The sequence below is a fragment of the Harpia harpyja genome, chromosome 18, assembly GCF_026419915.1.
Source record: "Harpia harpyja isolate bHarHar1 chromosome 18, bHarHar1 primary haplotype, whole genome shotgun sequence".
Classification (NCBI taxonomy): Eukaryota; Metazoa; Chordata; class Aves; order Accipitriformes; family Accipitridae; genus Harpia; species Harpia harpyja.
The window spans coordinates 1137792-1160296 of record NC_068957.1 but is presented as its reverse complement, the minus strand read 5'-3'; the positions used below and the strand labels follow the sequence as shown (position 1 = coordinate 1160296).

Genomic DNA, 22505 nt, shown 5'->3' with positions numbered 1-22505 from the left:
TTCTACTCTACAGAACTCAAAAAGCCTGAATTTTGGAAAACCGGGCGTGGAAACTGCGGCACAGCACAGATAGGGGAAAAGCGCTGGGTGCTTCGCTGGGGTGGTTTGTCCACACAGGTACCAGGGAGGCACAACTGAGACCTCATCCCGCCCCATCTCCAGCACATGAGATGGGGCAGCTGCCGGCCAGGGATGCGGCTCCCATCCCAGACACCTCTGAGGACACCGGGGCTCAGGACGTGTCCGATGTGCTGGGTGGAAGCAGGGTTAGCCCGCTCTGGGAGGTTCTGCCATCCCTACTGCCTGCCAGCACAGTTTGTCCCCAATTGACAGGGACATCATCCCCAGACACCCTCCAGGCCAGAGAGCGACCTCAGAGCACCTACGAGGAGGAGCAGGGTCTGGGGGGGCTTCTCCTCAGCACCACAGATGGGGCACAGACAACTGCTGATGGGACGAGCAGGGGGCTATCCCCTCCTCTACAGAAACATCACCTTTAAGCATGCGACTGATGGGTTAAAGCCACCCACACCTAACCAAACCTCAGAGCTCCGGTGCCACCCTGCGTCACGCGTCCCCAGTTGCCACCTGCCGCTGTCGGAGCCGGCTCTCTGGATCCGTACCCAAAGGCAACTCAGCACCACCATCCTGCCTTGAAAACGCTTGCTGCTAGAGAAAAACCCTGAAACACCCGAGATCAGAACTGCTGCCCTAAGGAACCCCGCGGTGTGTCCCCCACCCCGCTCAGGGCAAGGTGACCGGCAGGTCTAGCTGGGAAATGCCCCAGGGCACCACTTCAGGGCCGGGAACACGGTCCCAGCGAGGCGCTGGGAGGGCGAAGGGGCCGGGGGGGGTTGGGGGGGGGGTATGGGGGGGATGGCAGCCGCCATCGCCGGGACGAGGCGGCCCTCCAGCGGGCGGACCCGCTGCCCGCCTGCCTCCGCGCCTCCCCTCAGCCTCCCTCACACACGAGTCGGTGTGCCGGTGCACTTTATACCCCAAAAGGTCGTGTCTGCCCGTCCTCTCCCTCCCCTCCCCGGCCGGTGCCGGCGGTTCCCGAAGGCTCGGCCCGGTCCCGCTCCTCGTCCCGCCTCATCCCTCCCTCGGCAGACAAGCCGAGGAGAAGCGGCGAGCCGGGATTGGGACAGGGGCTGCTTCCCCCGCCCGGCCCCGCTCCCAGCGGCCATCACCAACATGGCGGCTCCCCACCGCCGGCGCCTGCCCCAGCGCAGTGCGCATGCGTCACCCCCGCCCCACGCACACGCGACGTTCTAGGCTGCAGCGTGCCTCTCTATGGTCTCCCCCCCCCCCCCCCCCTCCGGGGCCGCTCTACGGTTAAAGAAATAAAGCGCCCCTCCGCGACGCTCATCGCACGCCCCGCCTGGTCCACGGCGGGAGCCTTTCCAGAGATAGTCTCCGTCCCCAGAGACTTTTCGGACCTCCCGCCGTCTCCACGTTGTCCGGACGGCCAGGTCTCTATGGTGTGCGTGCGGCGCTCTATCCCCCCCTCCGTCAGATCTCGACGGTGCGTGCGGCGCTCTATCCACCCTTTCAGGTCTCTACGGTGCGTGCGGCGCTCTATACGACGGCCTCCCAGCTCTTTATAGCCGCCGGGGCCGCCTATCTGCCGCCGCCCGGTGCGGGCCGGGCCAGCTCTGCGGGAGAGGGGCAGAGCATGGCCCGCACTGTCGTGTCGTGTCCCCCTCCCCTCCCGCCGCGCTCATCACCCTTTTTTAATCCTCTCTATGGGTGCGGGCGCTCTACCCTCCGCGGGTCGCTCTCTATGGCGGGCGGCGCTCTAGCCGAGCGCACCCGCTTCTCGGTGGTGCGGCTCCGCCCCGGGGCGGCCCGCGGCGCCGCCGCCGCCGCTTGACGCCGCCTGAGGCGGCCGCGGCCCCGGCGCCGCTCCCCGGGCTTGGGGACCGGTAAAACCGCTCAGGAGGAGCCGGGGAGGGTCCGAGCTCGGGGGGGAGGGTGGGAGCTGCCGAGGTGGGTCGGGGCCTGAGGCGTGGAGGTGGAGGTCGCGGGGGGGGGGGGGGGGGTGGTCCTCGCCTCAGCTCACCGGAGCGGTTGGAGCGGCCGGTTCCCGAACCGGGGCTGGCTGCTGGGGTCGGGCCTGGTACTCTCACAGGGTCTCGTCCTCTTCCCTTCCCTCAGCCCGCCGTGCCGCTTAGCCGGGGAAGGGAGGTGGAGGTGCGGGGGCTGCTTTTGGGCTCGCCTCAGCTGGAGGGGAGCCAGGAGCTCAAAATGCAGTGTGTAATGTGGCTCTCTCTTTTTTTTTTTTTTTTTTTTTTGGTCTTTTCAAAGGTCAGCCTGACTGAAGAGCCTTTGGTTCCTCGGCTTCCTGAACTCTGTGCAGCAGTAAATGCGTAAAAGCTTTCCAGCAGCGTTTTTGGCCTGGTAGGTGCAGGGACCAGGAGAAGGAAGCAGGGAAGAGCTGTGACCGGCCAGCGGAGACCCTTTGTAATTCATTCAACGTCCCAAGCCCAGCTGAAGCCTCGCTCCATCTTTTCCCCCACCTCGGCCCCGTGCTCACACCGTCCCAGGTAACGTTAGCTGACCCGGAGTTCAGGCAGGGATTAAGACGTTGGATCCCACTAGTCTGCGAATGAAAGCTTGCAGCCAAGGGCAGCTTGCGGGCAGAGCTGTTTTCTCTCCTTCCCTGATAAAAGGCAACCCCTCCCTGCCTGGGAGAGCTGCCTGGCCCCTCTCTGCCAAGGCAGGACCGAGAGTGGGTGAATGAAGTGATTCAATAACAGGAGTTTACTGCAATAAGTGTCCCTGTGGGGGATATACCACAAGGGCTGGCTGCTTTGCTGGAAAAAAGAATTAGAGCTTGTTTCTGTTAAGCTGTGCAGCCTGAAAAGGCTTTGCTTGAGAGAGATGAAGAAACTGGAAACAGGAGACTGAGATAAGGTTGTGGGAAGGGGGGTCTGGAGCCAGGTGGTTGGTGTTAAACATGGGGTGAGCAGATAATTACCTTTACTTCTAGGAAAATGAAGTAGCTGTGAAGCTGGCAGTGTCTGGGATGTCTTTATTAGCTCCTTAATTTAATTGAAATCCCTTGCGGGGAAGGGCTGGAAGGGGAATCTGATTCCTGACAGCGGAGATCTAATATAGTTGTCTGCTGCAGTCGGTGGGGGGAGGGCAGGAGCCTTTCTCAGCAGGGGACAGCCGATCTGCCTTTTGTTTCTTTTGTAATTAATAGGTAAGCTAGCTCAGCTTGGGCTGTTAAACCTTTAACTCTGCTGGCAATTGAGTGTCTGTGTTAAAGAGATGCCTGCCATCCCAGGGGACCTGGCCTGCCGCAGGGGTTTGTCACCTGGGTTAGTGTACTTCGATCACCAGTCTCTGGCACAGCCCTCTCAAGGCAGCAGCTCTGTCTCAGCCTTTGCGGTGCTCCTCTTTTTATCCGTGTTCCCTTCATAAAGGTTACCTTTGCTCAAGCAGTGGCACTGTGTGGTGTTTGGGTACGTCTTCCAAAGCTGATAGAAATGTCAGATTAAATACATGTAGCCAAGAGGCCAGCGGGATGTGAACCCTGTCTGAGACTTGCAGACAATTTCTCGGGCTGCCTTGAAAAACGATTTATTTTCTCTTTCTCTCTCTTTTTGAAGTGTAAGGCCTGCTGTGCTTCTGAAGCTTTCCTGTTTCTTATGGATCAGATACCTTTGCTTTAGCCAGGTGCTTCTAGCAATGGAAAAGGATGCGTGAGTGTAAGCAAGTGAATGTTTGGAGGTGCTTAATGAAAAACACATAAATTTTTTTCAGATGCCAAATGAGCTTGAAAAACAGGCTGGACATGCTGTCACAGAGTGATGAAACAGGTCTGTTTGCAGCACCAGCAGTTAGGGCGTCAGAGCAGCTTCCCTAATGCCACTGTGTTCCTGGAAGGTTTTGGCTAAAAGCTGGCTAAAGACCACAGATTTGTGTGGTTTCTCCTTCCATCTATGTTTTAATTGCTGAAACTATTTGGTTACTTGTTTTTCCAGCTCAGTATTTTTCTTTGCTCAAAATGGGAACTGTGGCGCTTTATCAAAGAGCTTAAAAACCAGTATTAGTTACTTCAAATGCTGCTTGTGTCAGCAGTGAGACAAACTGCTGAAGGGCTGGGCGGGAAGTCTCCTGGACAGACAAGCCCCTCATGAGGCCCAGTCTTCCTTCCTCCTCCTTTCACAGCATCTCTCTTGTCTTTTCTCTCAAGAGACTTACGGTAATTCCTCAAATCACAATATATTTGAGTTTTCTGCATTTCCCTCCAGTACCTGCAGCTCTGTTCCTCCTGTTCACCCTGTTGCTTCTAGCGTGGGCTCTGTGCATGCTCCTGTTTTTCATCCACCACGTGGTGGACTTTTGGATAGGAAGATATTCACATGTAACGTCTGCACGGGATTTTGTCTCGCTTCAGCAGAGGGGCAGACTTGGTAATTGAACGTCTCTCCCTTCTCAAAGTCCACTTGCATTTACGTGCAGGGTAGTTTACTGTCTTTTTCCTCCTGCCCTTTCTTTTTGAATTTCAAGGGAAATTTTGTCTTGAAATATCTCAGCTGCTGCATTTCACTGCTGCCCAGGTGAGCTGCGTGTGGTCTGGACTATGTAAAGGTGAGAAGCATAAAGGTGAGGTAAACAGGAGGACTGGGGGAAAGAGCTAGCTGTTCACATAACTAATTCCAGCCAGGAGAGAGCTGTTAGCTCTGATTAAACAAACACAAAAGCAAAATGTAAATCCTCTCTAATCATATAGGTTTTTCTGTTTTCAACTCCTCTTACTTTTAGTATCTCTTGGAAAGATTTAATTTAAGGCTTCTCTGTGAGCTGTTTGTGGTGTCTGCTTCCAGCAAGAACAACAGAGAAGCAAGAGGTCTCATTGATTAGATTAAATATCTGGGTCACTTACCATTACCTGTGTTTATTCTCTGGTAAGTTTTGATATTGGAAGAGGATGAGATAAAAGGAACGTGTGCAGAAAGAGATAACTATGGCTGGAGCTGCTCCAGGCAGAGGCCACTTTTTCTAAATGGATTTGTAGATGAGCTTTTCCTATCTGTCTTGGGTCCTGTGTGAGGAGATATCAGCGTGTGCAAACAGGCTTGCTTCTTTCCCCCCGCCCCTGTTGGGTTAGTGGATATCCTTGATACCCAAAAGCCAAACTGGACAGAGTTTTCCCTCCTGGGTGTCTTTCTCAAAGAGTAGTCTTAAGCTTTGTGAGTCGTAATGCTTGGTTCAGGGAGTTAAGTCATTTCTTTAAGCTTTGTAAAGCCAATAAACATCATAGTCAACTCCTGGTTTTCTATAGCTGCAGATTTTCTTCACTTAGTTATTAAGTTTGCGTATGAAATTTGACTAATTCTTTTGCCTTATACTAAATTTTCAAAGCTGGTGGGGGAGGGAAAGCATTCTCCCAGAACTTAGCATTGGCATTTCTACAAAACCTGATATTCTCTCTGACTGGCTGGAGACTACCAAAGAGAAAAGTAAGTATTGTTGTGTGTCTTCAGATGCCTGGTAACTCTGGCTCAGGCTATGTAAGTTCTCTGGTGCCCCAGTTTCTGTCTGTAGTGAGAATCGCTGGAGTCTTCCAGGATGTTGCAGCTCTGTCAGCATCTGTAAAGAGTTTCACAGGCTTTGCAGCAGTGTTTGAAGTGCAAGGTCAGTTGTATTAGCAGAGTTCTTGGTTACTGCAGGTGTCAGGCAGCAAGCAAGGAGCTCCCAGTGCCTCCCCCCAGCTATGTGGAATGAAACATCAGCTTCTGATCTGTTTCTGGTTAATATCTTTATCAACGATCTGGAGGAGGGGATCGAGTGCACCCTCAGTGAGTTTGCAGAGGACACCAAGTTGGGCGGGAATGTTGATCTGCTTGATCCCTCTGCAGAGGGATCGATGGGCCCAGGCCAATTGTACGGGGTTCAGCAAGGCTCAGTGCTGGGTCCTGTGCTTGGTCACAACAACCCCATGCAGCGCTACAGGCTTGGGGAAGAGAGAGTGGCTGGAAAGCTGCCCAGTGGAAAAGGACCTGGGGGTGTTGGTCGACAGCTGGCTGAAGGTGAGCCAGCAGTGTGCCCAGGTGGCCAAGAAGGCCAACGGCATCCTGGCCTGTATCTGAAATCGTGTGGCCAGCAGGAGCAGGGAGGTGATCGTCCCCCTGTACTGGGCACTGGTGAGGTGACACCTCGAGTACTGTGTTCAGTTTTGGGCCCCTCACTACAGGAGAGACATAGAGGTGCTGCAGTGTGTCCAGAGAAGGGCAACGAAGCCAGTGGAGGGTCTAGAGCACAAGTCTTATGAGGAGCGGCTGAGGGAACTGGGGTTGTTTAGTCTGGAGAAAGGGAGGCTGAGGGGAGACCTTATCGCTCTCTACAACTACCTGAAAGGAGGGTGTAGCGAGGTGGGGGTCGGTCTCTTCTATCAAGTAACTAGTGATAGGACAAGAAGAAACTGCCTCAAGTTGCACCAGGGGAGGTTGAGATTGGATATTAGGAAAAATTTCTTCACTGAAAGGGTTGTCAAGCATTGGAACAGGCTGCCCAGGGAAGTAGTGGAGTCACCATCCCTGGAGGTATTTAAGAGACAAGTAGATGTGGCACTTAGGGACATGGTTTAGTGGTGGACTTGGCAGTGTTAGGTTAATGGTTGGACTGGATCTTAAAGGTCTTCTCCAACCTAAAGGATTCTATGATTCTATGACTTGCAGGACAGCCCGATTCCCTGCAGCCTGCTGAGGAGTGAGTACTGCATTTTAGCAGCTGCAGAAATCAGAAACTTCTGAGTTGAAATCTTTCTGCAGTGCTAAAGCTGTCAGTGACTTGGGCACAGACTGTGGCTAAGAACCTTGCAAAACTCGATGGCTGAAAAGTGTGCATCTTAATCTCAAACCATGTTCTCTTTATAAAAATGTTTCCACTTTTTTTTTCTTTTTTCCCCTAGAGCTGGCTGTCTGTATTTTATTTTTTTCTTGCTTAGCAAGTTGTCTGTGAACATGGCACCTCTGTTCATTTTATTGTTATTACCAATTTTTGAGATCTCTGCGCTGAGTCAACTGTGAAGCAGAGAAGCTGGTTGGACAGCCAGAGCACCAGTGCCTGTACTCTTCAGATAAGAAAATGAAGGAAAATTAGAAGTCTAGGATAAGAAATGCTTTCCAAGTCTGTGTCTTATCCAGTGATACCACATTTCTATGCACTTGGGACAAAAGTGCTGTTAAAATCTTGCTGGGTTTAGACCTGACTTCCAGAAATTAATAAACATGACAGGGCATTTAGACTGTGGCCTCATATCTTAAAACTTAAGGTTTTTGCCCTTGTTCTTTGTACTGAAGAGAGAAATCACCGTCTAATCTCTAGCCTAAAATTAACCACAGTTGGTTTCTCTTCCATGCTAGCTGTGTCCTTCAGCAGACATAGGGATCTTCCTCCTCCTCACTCTTTTGCATACTTTTTCTAGAACTGACCTAATTACTGGATTCCTCTAGTTCTTGCTTCTCTAACCAAGGTCACTTTTCTCTACTTCCCTGATCACTGTTGTTCTGTCCAGGAATGGTGAGTTCAAACCAGGAAGGCCGGAGAGGGGACAAGACCTGCAGCAGATGAGGCTTTGCCAGTATTTTGCACAAGAGCATTGAACACACAGCTGTCACTTCTGGAATTACTTTGCCTGATAAATCCTAGGATCTCATTTGTTTCTTCTCAGGACTATTTTCTGCTGTGGTTTATGGTGGTCACAAAATAAGACAAACACCCTTGTCTCTCCTCCTTCTGTTTCCAGCTCATGAGCGCAGTTTGGATTAGCTTGTTTGTTTAAAAAATTCATTGACTCCCTAACAGTTAATTCCCTGTTGCTTCCATTACATGCAGTTTTTGAGGGCAGCCAGTTTTCACATGTGACTTCATGGTCTTTCTCCAGGGTGTTGGTGCTATCTGCAAAAGTATCTACTGCAGCTGGTCTAAACAAGGATAAAGCACCCAATTTCGTGGAGATTGCTGCGTATGTGTGTTGTTAACAATAAGCGTGGATTGTAGGTGCTGGAAAAAGCTTGGCAGCGTGCCTGATTGCGTTGTCGCTGGGAGAGTGCAAAAGTGACACCGGTACTTGGACTTGGCAGTGAAGGCGTTTAATACGAGACTCTCCAAATTCTGTGTTTAGTTATTTTTCATGTCCAAATGGTGCCTGGGAGGTAGGTGACACTCCTCTCTGGCCAGGCTGCCAGTCATCGTGCCCACTTCTTTTCTTCCTTCTCAATGGACTAGTTCTCACTCGCCTCTTTTGTCAGTAAATTACAGTTGTGGAGGATGATACCAGCTTTCTCAGAAGTGCTCAGGGTGCCTGGCATAAAAGCGCAGAGATCGAGACCGGGATGTGATGCAGTAGCACAGCCGAGTCACCTTGTTCTTTCTCCTCCCTCTCTCCTAGCTGCTCAGGATGTGGTGCAGAAGGCTGGCGTGTCTGTTCAAGGTGCCGTGCCGGCTGAGTGGAAGCACTAGACATCGCTCACCGTGGCTGCCCCGTGACAGAAGGACCATCCTCGCTGCTGCGGCTCGCTGGCATCACACGGCCCCAGAGTCCCTCAAGTGCGCCTGGCAGTTACACGGTGACCATCTAGGTAGGTGTGTTGGGTGCGTGTGTACCTGCTTTTGAGTCTGTTTGGGGAGAGGAGTGAGATTTTCCTGACCTTGTTCCCCGGGAGTGATTTTTTTTTTTTTTTTCCTTTTCTTCTGAAATGGCCTGCGTTAAAGGGATGCACGCTGGAGTCTGTTTTATGTTCCCTTTCGGAATTCCCAAAGGCAGGATGGAGCAGGTTTGTCTGCTGGTAATAAGTCTTCTGTGATAAACGAGGCAGTGCTAAATCAGAAATCAAATTGAGGGATTCCTGAACAATAACTGCATCTGAGCCTTGCTCCGTCAGTCACTTGTTTTCTTGTGCAGGTTTTCCTTAAAACACTGATGCATGAAATGCAGTTGTTGGAGCAGGTTTGCAAGCAGCCTGTCTGTCTGTGTGGCTGGATGGCAAGAGGAGCAGGAGGCAGGGGAGGTGTAAAAGCCTTTTTGATGCAAAACGTACCTCACTGTGAGACTGCTGAAAGAAGCCACAAGGATAGTGTGTCTTAATGTGAAGTAACAGCAACAAGCCAGTTATAAATGCTGTCTAATGCTGGTTTTTGTCCTTTTGTTTTTGGAGGTGACTTGGTAACTGAGGCACATGTTTGCCCATGGCCTGTTTGGTTTGGTCCAGTGTTTTTCTGCCTGGGTGATGTCCCCTGAGGCTAGTTAGATGTTGGTACTCTGAATTACTTGCAAGCAAAGGAAATTGCTCAGTGCTTTATCCAACACAGTGGCCCCAAGGAAGGATATTACTGTTTTCCCACTGCAAAGTGACCTCAGATGCTTGGATTTCAAAACTGAGTAGGGCTAGAGCAGGAAGGGCTCTCCTGTTGCCTCTCCTGGCTCTGACCCCCTTCTGAAGGGCTTTGAGTATTCCTAAGCTGACCCAGGATGGAACAAGGAGGAGAGGCATTATTGTAATGCTAAATGGGTATCAAAGCTTTGCATCAAGGTCTTGGTGTTGTCTGTAATGTTTGTATAGTTCGGATGTTGGTGTGATTATTTGGTTGACTCTGACCTGTATTCCTGTGGTGGGGTTTACAGCCTTGTTATGTACAGCAGTTGCTGTACAGCTCTGAATTTCCTACTTGTTGAAGAGAGATGATAGATGTAAGTATGTGACCAGCATGTTTGTTAGCCATGCTCCTTCCTGTTGCAGGATGAGATTGCCTGTAGACTTGGAGAGAAGGGAGACCATGGTGAGATCACTGATGGCCAGGCCTCCTGTGGAGAAATTCTTCCTGGTCTTCATCATGTGACAAGCTAGCTTAATTTACATAGAGATGCTAAGTCTAACAGCCTCTGCATCCCCTATAAGTGGGATCATAGCTTATGGGCTCTCAGCTTTGGTTCTTGGCTTTGTTTTTTCTCGCTGTTCACACCAGTGCATCTTTTGAGCCTGTCCTTCTTTGCAGAGCTCAGGTATGCGAACACGTTGATGCGCTTCGATTTCGTCTGGCTGCGGGACCACTGCCGCTCAGCTTCCTGCTACAATGCCAAGACGAACCAGCGCAGCTTGGACACAGCTAGCGTGGACCTGGGAATCAAACCCAAGGCTGTCCGAGTGGATGAGACCACGCTCTTCCTCACGTGTAAGTAGCAAAGTGACTGGACCCTGTGTGTTTTACGGGCCACCAGCCCTGCTTGGAGGGAGCCTTGTTGATGGATCCCACTCTTAGGTTTGCTGGGAGAGGGCAGCCTTATCTCTAAATCAGTAGCTGTTTTGGGAAGAGATTTAGCTGTAAGCCAATTTTAAACACTGCTCTTCTGAGCAGCACTTACTGTAAACATGCCTCAGTCTTAAATTTGTGTCTGTTTTTCTTCCCCCTCCCCCCCCCCCCAACCCTTTTTGGGTAGAGATGTGTGTATCTTCAGTGTCTGTGTATTTTATTGGTTTGTTTGAACACAGCAGCAATGCAGATAGTGAACAGATCAGTCAAGAAATGGTTGGTTTTCTTTTCCTTACCCTGTCCTGTTTGCCTGTTTGAGCTCGTATCCCTGATGAGAATTCACATTTTCTGTCCTTTCTCCTCAGCTTCCCAGCTGCTTTCTTCCTTTTGTTGTAGCCTACCTTTATTTATGGGCTTGTCTTCAGTGCTTTACTTCTCCTTGGAGTCCTGTCAATAGAGAACAAAACCACTGAAGTTGAAACACTTTGCTCTGAATTTGGAGTTGTTGCAGTAACAATAATGCTTTTAGGACCTGTGGCCTTAGCCAGATAATATTTTGGATGGCTTCGGGATGCAAAGAGCCTGTCACCAGACAAAATTAAAAGGGTGAGGACTGTCCTAGACTGGTAGTTGCACTGACCGCTATCTCGGGCTGTTCAATGCGCTTGTGGTGACTGTGACTCTTCTCCCTTGTCAAAGGGCCAGATGGGCACGTGACGCGGTATGGGCTGGAGTGGCTGGTGAAGAACAGCTACGAGGGGCAGAAGCAGCAGGTCATGCACCCGCGGATTCTCTGGAATGCAGAAATCTACCGCCAAGCCCAGGTCCCATCCGTTGACTGCCGGAGTTTCCTGGAGACAGACGAGGGGCTGAAAGAGTTCCTGCAAAACTTCTTGTTATACGGAATTGCTTTTGTAGAGAATGTCACTCCCACCAAAGAGGACACAGAAATCTTAGCGGAAAGGGTCAGCTTAATCAGGTAACTAGGACTGCCCTGGGAAGGCCACTGACAGCTTTGTAGAGGAGCCGTGAAGGGTAGACTGTTATTTTTGTTTGGAAAGGTGCTGCCGCCTTATCCTATATATTGTGCGGTGTGGCCTGGTTTGCAAACAAAAGGTCTGGGTCTTCTACAGCCTCTGGCCGCTCCACTTGAACTGATGGAGATGGAGTATTGCAGTGTGGGATCTGACCTCTTTTTAAGGCAGAGCCTGGAGTTGCTAGGTTATGGAGCTGCCTCGGGAGCATACGGTGACTTTTGTGATAGTGGGACTGTGCACAGAGAGGAGTGACTGAAGGAAGTAGCCTGTCTGGGAAGACTAGAGCTTTGCAAGGAGAGACATTTCCTGTTATGACTTGAAAGGTTAGGAGTGCAGCCCTGGTCCTGGGAGCCAGGGAGATCAAAAACAATTTGTAGCTCTCAGTAAAGAAAAATATTGGGAAACGTTTCTTCTGTGTTTGTTTAAAACACACCAACAGCATGGCAAGCCAGGGTTTGAGTTTCAAGTTTTATCCAAGCTACAGAAACAGTTTAACTTGCCTTGGGCCATTGGAAGAGGAGAGATTTCTTTTAATGAATAATCACACCAAATAGAAATGAGGGGCTCCAAGGAATATCCACCCAACTTTTTTCTTCAGGTACCCTCACCCCGTAGCCCCTGAGTACTGTTTGTCCTTGCCTCCTGTCTGTTCCCTTCTGCGTACGTTGTAGAGGGGAGGTGGGTGATAATGCAGCATCTTAAGAAGAAGAAATGGGATTATTAGGTAACCCTGCAGTGGGTACAAGCAAGGGTTAGCTGCACTCTGGCAACTCCTCTTGTCACTCAGTGGCTTCCTTGATTTGACTGTAGCTGATGTTTGATATGGCAAGAAGATCTATGTTTGTGGAAGCGAAGAAAGACTCAATGTTGTCAGTCTTCTTGGGCAGGAAAGAGAGAAATTAAATACTAGAGGAGGCATAAGAAGCACCATCTCTTGACAATGTGAATTTTGTTAAGTCGTTCTGCTTTTAATTTACTCTGTACATAGGATGGAGGGAAGTAACCTCAAATGCAAGAGAGGATCTGCTTTACCACGACACTGATCCCCACAGCGCTTTGTGATAACTGCCCACCTCTTTTGCAGGGAGACCATTTACGGTAGGATGTGGTACTTTACCTCTGACTTTTCTCGGGGAGACACTGCCTACACCAAGCTGGCTCTGGATCGTCACACCGACACAACCTACTTCCAGGAGCCCTGCGGGTAAGTGCTTTTGCTGGTTCACAGACCCACAGTGCAGAAGGCAGGAGTGATTCACAGTCATGATGTTTCTAGCAGCATGGGCTTCATTGTCTCTCCACTGCTGCTGGTGGGATGTATTTCTAGTCACACAGCAGTTCTGGGTCCTGTCTGATACCTGTGGGGTGGGGTAGTCAGTAGACCAATTTTTCCTATGCTTGAAACTTCTGGGCCTTCCAGAGTGCAGGCAGTGAAGGACTTAGCTGTTAGATAGCTGGCTGCTGCTTGGTATTGCTGTGGTTCAAGTAGTCTTTGCAGTGACAAAGAAGGCTCAGCGCTGTAGTCGTTTCTGTGCTACCCTGAAGCTTATCTTACAGTCTCTTCTGAAATCACCCTTCTCTGTCTCCGAAGTGACACACAGCATTCAGCCTCTCAGAAATGAGCAGTTGATTTGTCTTTTGAGTACATCTGGCAAGGCTCAGCTCCTCCTGCAGCAAGTGACCCTTATCAGCTGTTGTACAGAGTTGCTCCAAAAATTTGCTTTGACTTAATCCTGCTGACCTGGGGCAAGCCCTCCTTGCCCACATCAGCCCTGTCTCTTTTGCTGGCTGAGCTCTGTTAGCGGTAGCCTCCGGGGAAGGAGGGAGAACAGCTTGCCTTGGCACAGCCTGCAGTAGCTGTCTCTGCCCTCCCAAGCTGTGTGAGTGGTAACTGACATACGTGCTGTGCTCACGTATGCTCTGTGCAGTCACTCTGCTTCAGTTCAAACAGGTTGGGGTTTGCATTTTGGCAGTGGTGCAGCCCTGTAGGCAGTCAGAAGCCAGGCTTCCCCAGCCCTTCGAGGTTCACACCTGTCTGTGCTTTTAAAAGGAGTTTGCAGCTACAGCATTGTTTCCCAAATGCTAGTTTGTAAACTGCTTTTCTGATATAGCCTCTGGGCTGTGAGTTTTATACACAGCTGGAGAAGGAAAGGCAGCAGCAAAGGCAGCAGCCCTGATCATGGTTCACAGTGAAGTGCAAGAGACTTAGGCTTAATTTCTAGCTTAATTTTTTTTTTTGGTCTGCTTTCATCTCAATCAAGAGGGGAATCATCGGGAAATGGCCTGAGGGAGAATGGATGGAAGTACTGTGATCTCTTATGGAACTAGGGCTGCAAAGAGAAGTCATCCGGTCCACACCTCCTGCCCTAGGGCAGGATTAGCTCTTCCCAAGTGAGGCTGTTAACTTGCTACACATCTTAATGGGAAAGGTCCACAGTGCAGAGCTGTAAAAGCAGAGGAGGACTAAGAGGTGAGATCTGTTGGCTGCATGGGAATTTTCAGAGCAGCTCTTCAGACCAGCAGAGGTAGAGTTACCCAAGTGGCACCCTGAGCACTGTTGTCTGGGCCCAGCCAGGCAGGAAGCTTTTGGTTGGTAGCGTTCGTTTTGAAGCAGCTCGGTGTCAGGAGAAAAATAAGTGGATTTTGTGCTCTGTGGAGCTAGAAGTTTATGTGTAAAGCATAGGTCCTACCACACACTTAAAGCCACATCTAGTTGGCTTCCTTGTTTTCAGTGAACAGCTGATTGCAGAACCCATGTGCTTTCGTGACCTGCACAGTGTTACCTGCTTGGCTGACTTGTTTTAGGAGCTTACAAAATCTTCCCCAAAATAAAATAAAAAAAGTAATTAGTAATCAGAACTTCAGCCTACAAAAGAGATTTGATTAAACTGCTGGGTGCCAGAATTATAGAGCTCATTAGCTATTTTTATACCTTTCTTTTCTACTTGGAAGGTTTCCCTTCAGGTAGGTGTATTCTCATCTGCAGCCAACTGAAGTATCTCAAGCAATGACAGCATGGGCTAAATTAGTAGGGCTAACCATTAATGCTTGCAATTCTGCAAAACCATAGTTGTGCAGGAAGAACATGAGTTTCTGGCTTTCCTGGTCCCCATCTCTGCCAGAAATCCCTTCTTCCCAGGCTGTTTCAGACTTGCTTCCAAAACACTTGAAACAGTCTTTGACCTGCTTCTAAATGAAATGAGGTGTTTTTCAAGAAAGATGTGTTCATTTGAATGTCTGCTTTCCCTCACTGCTTTGGCTGAAATCAGCCAAATCTGACAGTTCTCAAGTTAAATTATTGCAAAAGGTAGAGGATAGAAACTCCCCAAGCTATGGGAAAGACTGCAGCGTTATCTCACTCATCAGGTAGCAAAGAGCCTGCCCTCAGAAGAGGCTTCATCAGTGCCCTGAGCTGCAGGAGGGGTTGTTGCCTTTGAGGCACAGAGTGTCCTTTGCTCCAGCGCTTGTGGGCTGACTTTGTAAAACTACCCTGAAACTGTTGTGGGTAGAGAGGTGGTTAGAGCACCCAGGTGAAAAGGTGCTGGTGAGAGCAGAGCTGGGAGGTCCTGCCACATCACTTGCTGTGGCTTAAGAGGCCCTGAAGGGAGAAGATAAAGGCTTTCCCCAAAGGTCACAGTTAATTTTCTAAGGAGTGAAGTTGGTACGCTGAAAATTGGGAGTAGGCGGCTCAAGGCAGCTCCTGGGTATTTGTTCCTAACCGCACAATGACTACCTTGCTTGGATGAAGGAAAAGAGAAGCTTCAGAGGAGTAATAGAAGGACAAAAGCTGAGCTAGATGGCTTCCTACTAGGGGGAGGGGGTGTCCCCGTAGGCAAGCTGCTCACTGGGGACTCCTGCTCCAGGCTTTCCAAAGGGTCTTTATTGTGTTGCGTTGAGGGACTTCTGACTGCTTGTGGGAGACCACGATGTACATGCCTTTGAGTGACAGTCACCCTGGACTCCCCTTGCAGTTCCTAGAGACCTCAGCAGTACAACCAGCATTTCTTTAACTGTCCTCATGTTCTGAGATGTTCTGGGGAAGTTAGTTTTATGCTTTTGAACCTCTGCATCCTGCTGCCTGGATGGCCTTTGGGTGACACAGGCCTGATCCTACACCACTTGAAGTCTCCCAGACTCATGTCATTTGATTTGGGAGGCAGCGCAGGCAGTTAGCCTTCTCAGAAAGCAAAATATGTGAGATTAGGCCTGAAGAAATGGCGGGTACAGCCATTTCTTGCTGGTCTGTCTCCATTCCCTGGCAGGTCTTAGTGAAATGAGAAGGGTGGTGCATACATCTACATCTGACTGGGTCTGTGGGGAACGCTTTCTGACCACGGGACAGGCAGCCAAAAGGTCTTTTCTCTTGTGCTCTGGATTCTCTCACTCATGCAGCATCCAAGTGTTTCACTGCCTGAAGCATGAGGGCACGGGCGGGCGGACGCTGCTGGTGGATGGTTTCTACGCAGCAGAGCAGGTTCTCCGGCAAGCCCCTGATCAATTCGAGCTGCTCAGCAAGGTGCCATTGAAGCACGAGTATGTTGAGAACGTGGGAGACTGTCACAACCACATGATCGGAGTTGGGCCGGTCCTCAATGTCTATCCCTGGAACAATGAGCTTTATCTTATCAGGTAACACCAACGTGAGGCCTCTTGCTTATGGGGAGGAGAGGGAATTGTGGCAGATGGTAGTGGTTTTCCAGAAGACATTATAACCTGAAAACCAAGGTATGTTTGAGGGGCGGGGGTGAAACCACAGAAACACCCTGCGTTTCCTCCTGGGCTGTGCATTGTTGCTTTAGAGGAAGTGTCAGAACCGCTGATACAAAGATGGGTGTCAATGCTGAGCTTTGGTTTTTCACTCCTGTCATCTTCCCTTCAGCTCCATTCCCTCATCTCACTTCATTTGAGAAGCAGTAGAATTCAGCCCTTGTCTGAAAAAGCCTCTAGAAACTAGCCTGGCATACAGGGAACAGGGAGAGCACAGGCTGGTCCCCTTCCAAAGGAAATTTGGGCTGCTTTCTGAAACCGCAGCTTGGCTTAGTGCAGGAGGCTGTCCAGCACTGCTTTGCACTTTTATTCTGAACAACCCTCAATCTTGCCCATTGCTGTGGCGCATCCTTCCATGGAAAACCAGCAAGAACAGTTTTACACTTGACGGTAGACTCCTCCTTGCTCCCAATGTTGTGTATTCTCCTGAAAGTCCTGCACTTGCAGCATATCCTCCCTAGTCATTTCTGTAGCCTCCCTTAAATACTGACTAATCCTACAAGCTCCTGAGGTTCCCTTTAGAAATACCTGGCTGTGCTTGTGGAGCCATGCGGGCAGTCTCTTATCTCTTCTTCACTTCTAGATACAATAACTATGATCGTGCTGTCATCAACACTGTGCCTTACGATGTTGTGCATCGCTGGTACGCTGCTCACCGCACACTCACCGCAGAGCTCAGGAGACCAGAAAATGAACTGTGGGTCAAACTGAAGCCGGGCAAGGTAGGACTTGGCGTTGGGAGGCTCGTGTCTGTTTGGTACAGGGAGGGTGCAAGGAGCAGGGTGCTCCTTTGGATGTGCAGGCTTGTTGTCACTAAGGTAAATGCTTCAGGCAAGCTCCATATGCTGCAGTTTTCCTCTTTACAGCTGTTTTAAGGTGCCCTGTATTACAGTACTGGCATCTGTTGTGTGTGTGTTCCTACTGTCCTGAAAGAATACAAGCTTCCAGATACGGCAGAAATGTTTAATTCAAACTCTGCCTCAGAGGAAAGTTAGTCCTGACTGAGGGAGAGGAGGAAGATCTTTCTAGTCACTGAAATGAGGACCCTCAGAAGCAGAGAGGCTGGGAAACACTTAATGTTCAGCCTCTAACTTCTTCCAGAAGAAAATTTTATTTTGATGGAAATATAAAGGTGTGAGAAGCTGAATTTAGTTCTCTTCTGAGGTTATTTTTAAATCTTCACATTGCCAGAGAATCACAGGAGACCTAGGCTTTCTTCACTGTCCCAGAAAGGGCTAAGGTGCCTTAGCACACCTTGGTACTGAAAGGAAAAAGCTCTGCCCTGTGTTTGAAAGGCTGATGCTGGGTGCAGCTTTGGAGGAGCTTGAAGAGCTAGAGCCACAGTTGTAGACTTGAAGGTATTACAGTGCATGGTTTCTTCCTTTGACTGTGCCTGCTTGAAGTGGTTTTGTTCCTACAGGGTCTAGATTCAGCCTGAGCCCAAGGCCCCAAAAATCTTCCCAGCAGGGAAGATGAGCATATCAGAGCCCCTACACCTCTCTGTTCCCAAGGATGCCTGGGGGGGAAGTGACACCACAGAGGCAGAAGATGGCCAGTTTCTGTTGCTGTTGAACTATTGCCCAACCTCTCCAGTAGACAAGCAAAGAAACAGCCCAGAATGTATTTCTGCGCTTTGCTAGCTGTCACATTTTAACTTGTAGTTAGCAGCAGAGGAGAACTGCTGGCTTCAGGTAAAACAGCTGTGCTAGATCACATGAAGCATCTGGCTATAGTCTCATGTGCTGTCTCTGACAGTGTTGAACAGGAATGGTCATGCCCACCGTGGCATACCCTTACTTGCTGTTCCAGTCTCTAGGGATCTCTGGCTCCAGGACCTGTCCGGTCAGAGGATCCTGACCCTGGCTGTGGTGGTTGCCCTTCTTTTGATGGCCTTTTCTCTTTGCCTGCAGGCACTGTTCATAGATAACTGGCGTGTCCTGCACGGACGGGAAGCATTCACAGGGTACCGCCAGCTCTGTGGCTGCTACCTGACGAGAGATGATGTGCTGAACACCGCACGCTTGCTGGGACTCCAAGCTTAGCCCAGCCCATCCTCTGCGGAGAGGCAGTCAGACCTCCAGCACCACCGCGCTGCTGTGTCACCACGCCGAAGATGTTGCACATACCTCAGACACCTCCACCCTCTCCAAGCAGTTCTCAGTGCCTGCTCAGGAGAGAGAGCAGGTGGAAGCCAAAGGTTATGGGAGCTTTATGGGACCGTATTCTGTCTTTGAGCATGGTCAGCTCTTGCTGTCTGTGCACCCAGCCTGGTCTTTCCAGCCAGCCAGTCTGTCTCAGCTCTGCTGAGTGAGGGTTAATCACACCACGGGAAGTGCTCCCAGCACCTATTGATGTGAAGTGCTCCTCCAGTCAAGTGCCTTCAGGATCTGAAATCTTTGCATTTTTCCCTGTTGTTCAGCCTTTTTGTCAGCTGGCAGTTCTAGGGTGTTTTTAGCAGAGCAGAATGGAAATCTCTGGGGTCTTGTCTCACCCCAGGCTGGACTTTATGCCTTCTAGAGAAAACAAAAGTCTGTGGTCCCTATTTGATGAAAATGCCACTACTCAAACTGAGGGCTGTTGGCATATTTCAGTGACTTCTTCCTTGTTAAACACACTACATATCCCCGTAACAGTCACTGATACAAGTCATGCTGCTCGAGAGATGGCCTGGAAGGAGAACCTGGTACAGTTAGGGTATTTCTGAAAAGGCTTGGGTTAGAAGGAAAGGAGGAAGTAGGAAGATCTGCATGCTGAGAAGGAGAGATGACTGTGTTAGACAAGGGATGTACTTCTCACGTTTCCTTGACTTACAGTAATGTAATGCTTGTGTTCTTTCTGCCTGTTGCACTGTGCTTGTATCAAGGGCAAAGGCTCAGCAGCTACAGTATTTGCTGACTAATTTCCCACTGTGCCTGCTCTTTCATCTTTTCTGAAGAAGGAATTTTTGTTAGGTCATCATTACACTGGCTGATGGATGAGGCTGACCATTGGTTTGGTCTGGTGTTTTTTTTTTTTTTACCACATTCTTCTGCATATGAAGGTAATGAACACCGAGGTGCCTTTCAGCTCCTGGTAGCTGGGAGGATAAATTGGAGTCTGGCGCATTGAAGGGCCACAGTATAAAGAACAAAAGCAAATCCCATCTTTATTAGAAACATTGGAATTTTAGAACCAAGAGAAGATTTTAGGATTTGTTTATTTTTCATTCTTCCTTATATTTGGGGGTGTTCACTCTGCTCTGGCTAGACCTTAAAACAGGGCTGGTCCCTTTCACTCCTGGCTTTCCTGTGCAAGCAAGATGCTCTTGTGTCCAAGGCACAAGTGGAGCGCAGATGCATCTGTGCTAAACTTGCTACCCTCATTTATTCTAAATACTGAATATATAGATCCTGGTGTTAAGAGACACTCTTGAAAGCTTCTCTTCATGTGGACTGAGCTACCTGATGCCGTCTTTTTGCAGTATTTCCCGTCTGTGGTGAGCCACTGCTGCAGTCATCAGGAGTTGAAAGGGGTTTCTGAGTGAAGGCTTGGCAGGAAGCTGTTGATCAGAGGATATCTGAGGAAGTGAAACATCAGCAATGGTGGCAGGTAATACAAGCTTGAAGTGAGCTGGCTTCTGTCAGGTGTGTCTCCCAGGGCCTGTGAACAGCAGCCTCGGACACAGGCAGGAACTTGAATTTTCCTCTAGGCTGAGCCAGTGAATTCCTTGAGCAGCCTGCAGCATACATTCTGTTACCTTCTTTATCAGGCATTTTGTTCATACGTTTTCCTTAGGTGCCAGTTACACCAGCATGACTTAGATCTGAAATTTTACAAATCTTCTTTAATCGTGTTGAAATAGCAAACCAGAGCGGTTATGTACACTGTCCCTCACGCAGCCCAGCTCCAATGCTCTGGGGTTGGCTTCTGGGTGAAACCGTGGCCTGGAGCATGGGGGAAGAGGTGACAAAAGCCAATCTCTGTGTTAGTTGACAAAGGAGGGGACAAAGGACCCTGATCAGTATTTGAAACCCTTGAGCAGTGGAGCCCTCTCTCAAATTATTTGAGGGTATCAAGGGTTCCTGAGTTTTTTGCCTCCCTGTGCCCCCAGGATATGAGGGAAAGAGCTTGGGTAATGTGGAAACCTTCCCTTAGTCAATGAGATCAGCTTTACCTTCCCTTGCTCAGGCGACCTCTGTCTTTTTATCAGCTGCAAGCTGAAAATCTGCCACTACCCTGAGCCGGAGCATGCAGGACTATGGCTAGCACAAGGGAGAACTGACCAAAGTGTTTTGATGACAGATTGTTGTGACATAGGTGCCTTTCTGACAAGGAATGTGGTGACTGTAGCTCTGCCTCCTGCTGTGGCTGCTGCTGCCAAGGGCTGTGGTCTTCAGATACCAACCTCCTCTTATGAGCCAATTCCAAGCCAACTGGCTCCTCAAGATGATTGTGTAATCTGTTGTGGGGAAAATTGTTCATGGTGAATGTAGAAGAAACACATTTCCTCATTTGAGTAATACCTATGAATTTAGCCACCCTAACAATAAAATGTGGAGTGGAGAGAGCTTTGTTTAAATCTGGTGCTTCGCCTCTCCCCACTTCCCAAGAGGGCTAAATTCTTCCTAAGTAGCTTGTGAGCATCAAAACTTTATTTGAAGGGACAGGACTTCTTGGCAGTTGCCATCTGTCTCATGTGGGCATTTGTTGTGCCATGTTACGGAACAGGTCCTGTTTGCTGTAATGATACCAGATCAGGTTTTGTAATCAAGCTTTTTCAATTCTTTCAGCCAATAAATGAACTGCTTCCTTCTCCTTCCCCCTACGCTGGTGATCCAATGTATGTGTTTAAGACGTTTTCCAAAACTAAGAAATCAAGTCTTCAAATAAATGATTTATAAAGTGGTCAGCTTAACAAAATATATATTTCAGGCAATCACAAACTTGAAAATAAGTCTGTATTACCCATCGAAGGTGGAATAAACATGAGGAGCGGTAAACCAATGCATCGCCGTTGAGTTGTTAATTCGTTCACTGGCCACACGATGGCAGAAGATGCAAGAAATTAATATTAAAAAGTCAATGACAAGTCCCATCCCTATGTGGCTTTAGGGCTAGCAGCAGTGCTGGTTCTGTTTGTTCTGCTGTGCTATATCCATTTCTTTTGAGGAACCCCAGGAACTGCTGTTCAAAAGCCTGTATGACTATGAACATTTTTAAAGAGCTGCAGGATGTGATAAAAAAGGGTGGAGAGCGGAATGGAGATGATGTGAGGGGACATGGAAGGAATCTGAGAGTGCAGTGGAGGTGATCTGAGGGTGCATGGGGAAAAACGGAGGTGATTTGAAGGCAAGTGGGGCAGGAAGGAAGCTGAGCTAAGCGCAATCTGAGGGCAAACAGAGCTGATCTGATGGCACCCAGAGAGGAGAGGAGCTACATGAGGGCTGTTGGAGGGCAGCGTGTACCCTGGGGTCCTTGGTTCCCATCTACATGTGTCCCAGGTCCCACAGTTTGGTCCCTTTTGCTACCGGGGGCCATCTCTCCCTAACTTCCACTTGCCCTCTGGTCTGCTCCAGACTGCCCCATTTGCCATCCAGTGCCCCCCAGCATCCCTCTATTTGGTGTCTTGTCTCCCCAGGATTCCCTTTTGTCCCCTTGGGACTGCTCCCCTTCCTCTTGGGTGTGCAGTACAGCCCATCGTTCAGCTTTTGGTGCTCCCCAGAGTCCTCAGTCCTTCAGTGAAACCAGACCCCCCCCCCCTTACCTGCTGGTCCCATCAGGAACCCCCATTTTTCATCCAGTATGACCTAGAGCTTTCTGTTTTCCTCCCAGTGTGCTCCAGAGCCCCCTGCTCAACCACAGGTCTCAGGATTGCTCTGTTTCATCTTTTGGTGCATCCCTCCTTTGGTGTTCCTCAGTGCAGCCAGAAGCCTTTCACTCCTCACAGGACTTGCATAAAAAAGAAATAAGCTGCTTTCGACCCAGCAAAGAATAGTTTGATAGAAAGAGAGGCTACCAAAAAAGGAAAAAGAGCGTATGTATTGTTCTTGCAACTGTTTGATCCATGCTTCCCTCAACTACAATCTACGTGTAGTGAATAAAAGCCTTTTCTTAAATAAAAAAAAGTTTTAATTCTGCACTTGCTCTACTGAAATTATTCTTAGCTAGGCTGAAAAGTATTTACATTTTTTAGTTTTACTCCTCATTTCTTTCCTTTTTGGCTACTGGGAAACATAGAAGCTATTTTAATAGGGTCCTTCAGCTAAGTTAACTAAAAACATATTACCTAAAGTTAATTACTAACTTAATTAAAAACCTCAGTTCAAACATCAACTGTCAGGATCAGAGAGACACGAACAGTTTTGCAATGGAAATGGGGCAATATGAATTTACAGAAAAACAAGGCAGAAGCAAATTAATATGTGGCAAGTATCACAATTTGAAGGAAAGACGGTG

General features: G+C 49.2%; 1 protein-coding gene across 6 annotated transcripts; it reads left to right on the top strand.

The window, feature by feature from the left end:
* Window positions 1–1829: 1829 nt before the first annotated feature.
* TMLHE (trimethyllysine hydroxylase, epsilon) lies at window positions 1830–21049 on the top strand. Of its 6 annotated transcripts, XM_052813147.1 has the most exons (9): window positions 1830–1925; window positions 2308–2546; window positions 8408–8597; window positions 10012–10188; window positions 10966–11245; window positions 12388–12507; window positions 15696–15932; window positions 16654–16792; window positions 17981–21049. In XM_052813147.1, the coding sequence occupies exons 3-9, from the start codon at window positions 8417–8419 to the stop codon at window positions 18110–18112; spliced, it is 1266 nt and encodes a 421-aa protein (XP_052669107.1). In that variant the 5' UTR covers window positions 1830–1925; window positions 2308–2546; window positions 8408–8416; the 3' UTR covers window positions 18113–21049. The 6 variants fall into 6 exon arrangements, with proteins under 6 accessions (XP_052669107.1, XP_052669108.1, XP_052669106.1 ...); XM_052813148.1 differs by lacking the exons at window positions 1830–1925; window positions 2308–2546 and adding an exon at window positions 3037–3208; XM_052813146.1 differs by lacking the exons at window positions 1830–1925; window positions 2308–2546 and adding an exon at window positions 3804–3827.
* Window positions 21050–22505: the final 1456 nt, after the last annotated feature.

What these genes read in the sequence shown, in the direction of transcription:
- TMLHE (XM_052813146.1), top strand. An exon ending in GTTACACGGTGACCATCTAG is followed by an intron (nt 8,598 to 10,011) that starts GTAGGTGTGTTG and finishes CCTTCTTTGCAG; the next exon opens with AGCTCAGGTATGCGAACACG. An exon ending in TCAAACTGAAGCCGGGCAAG is followed by an intron (nt 16,793 to 17,980) that starts GTAGGACTTGGC and finishes CTTTGCCTGCAG; the next exon opens with GCACTGTTCATAGATAACTG.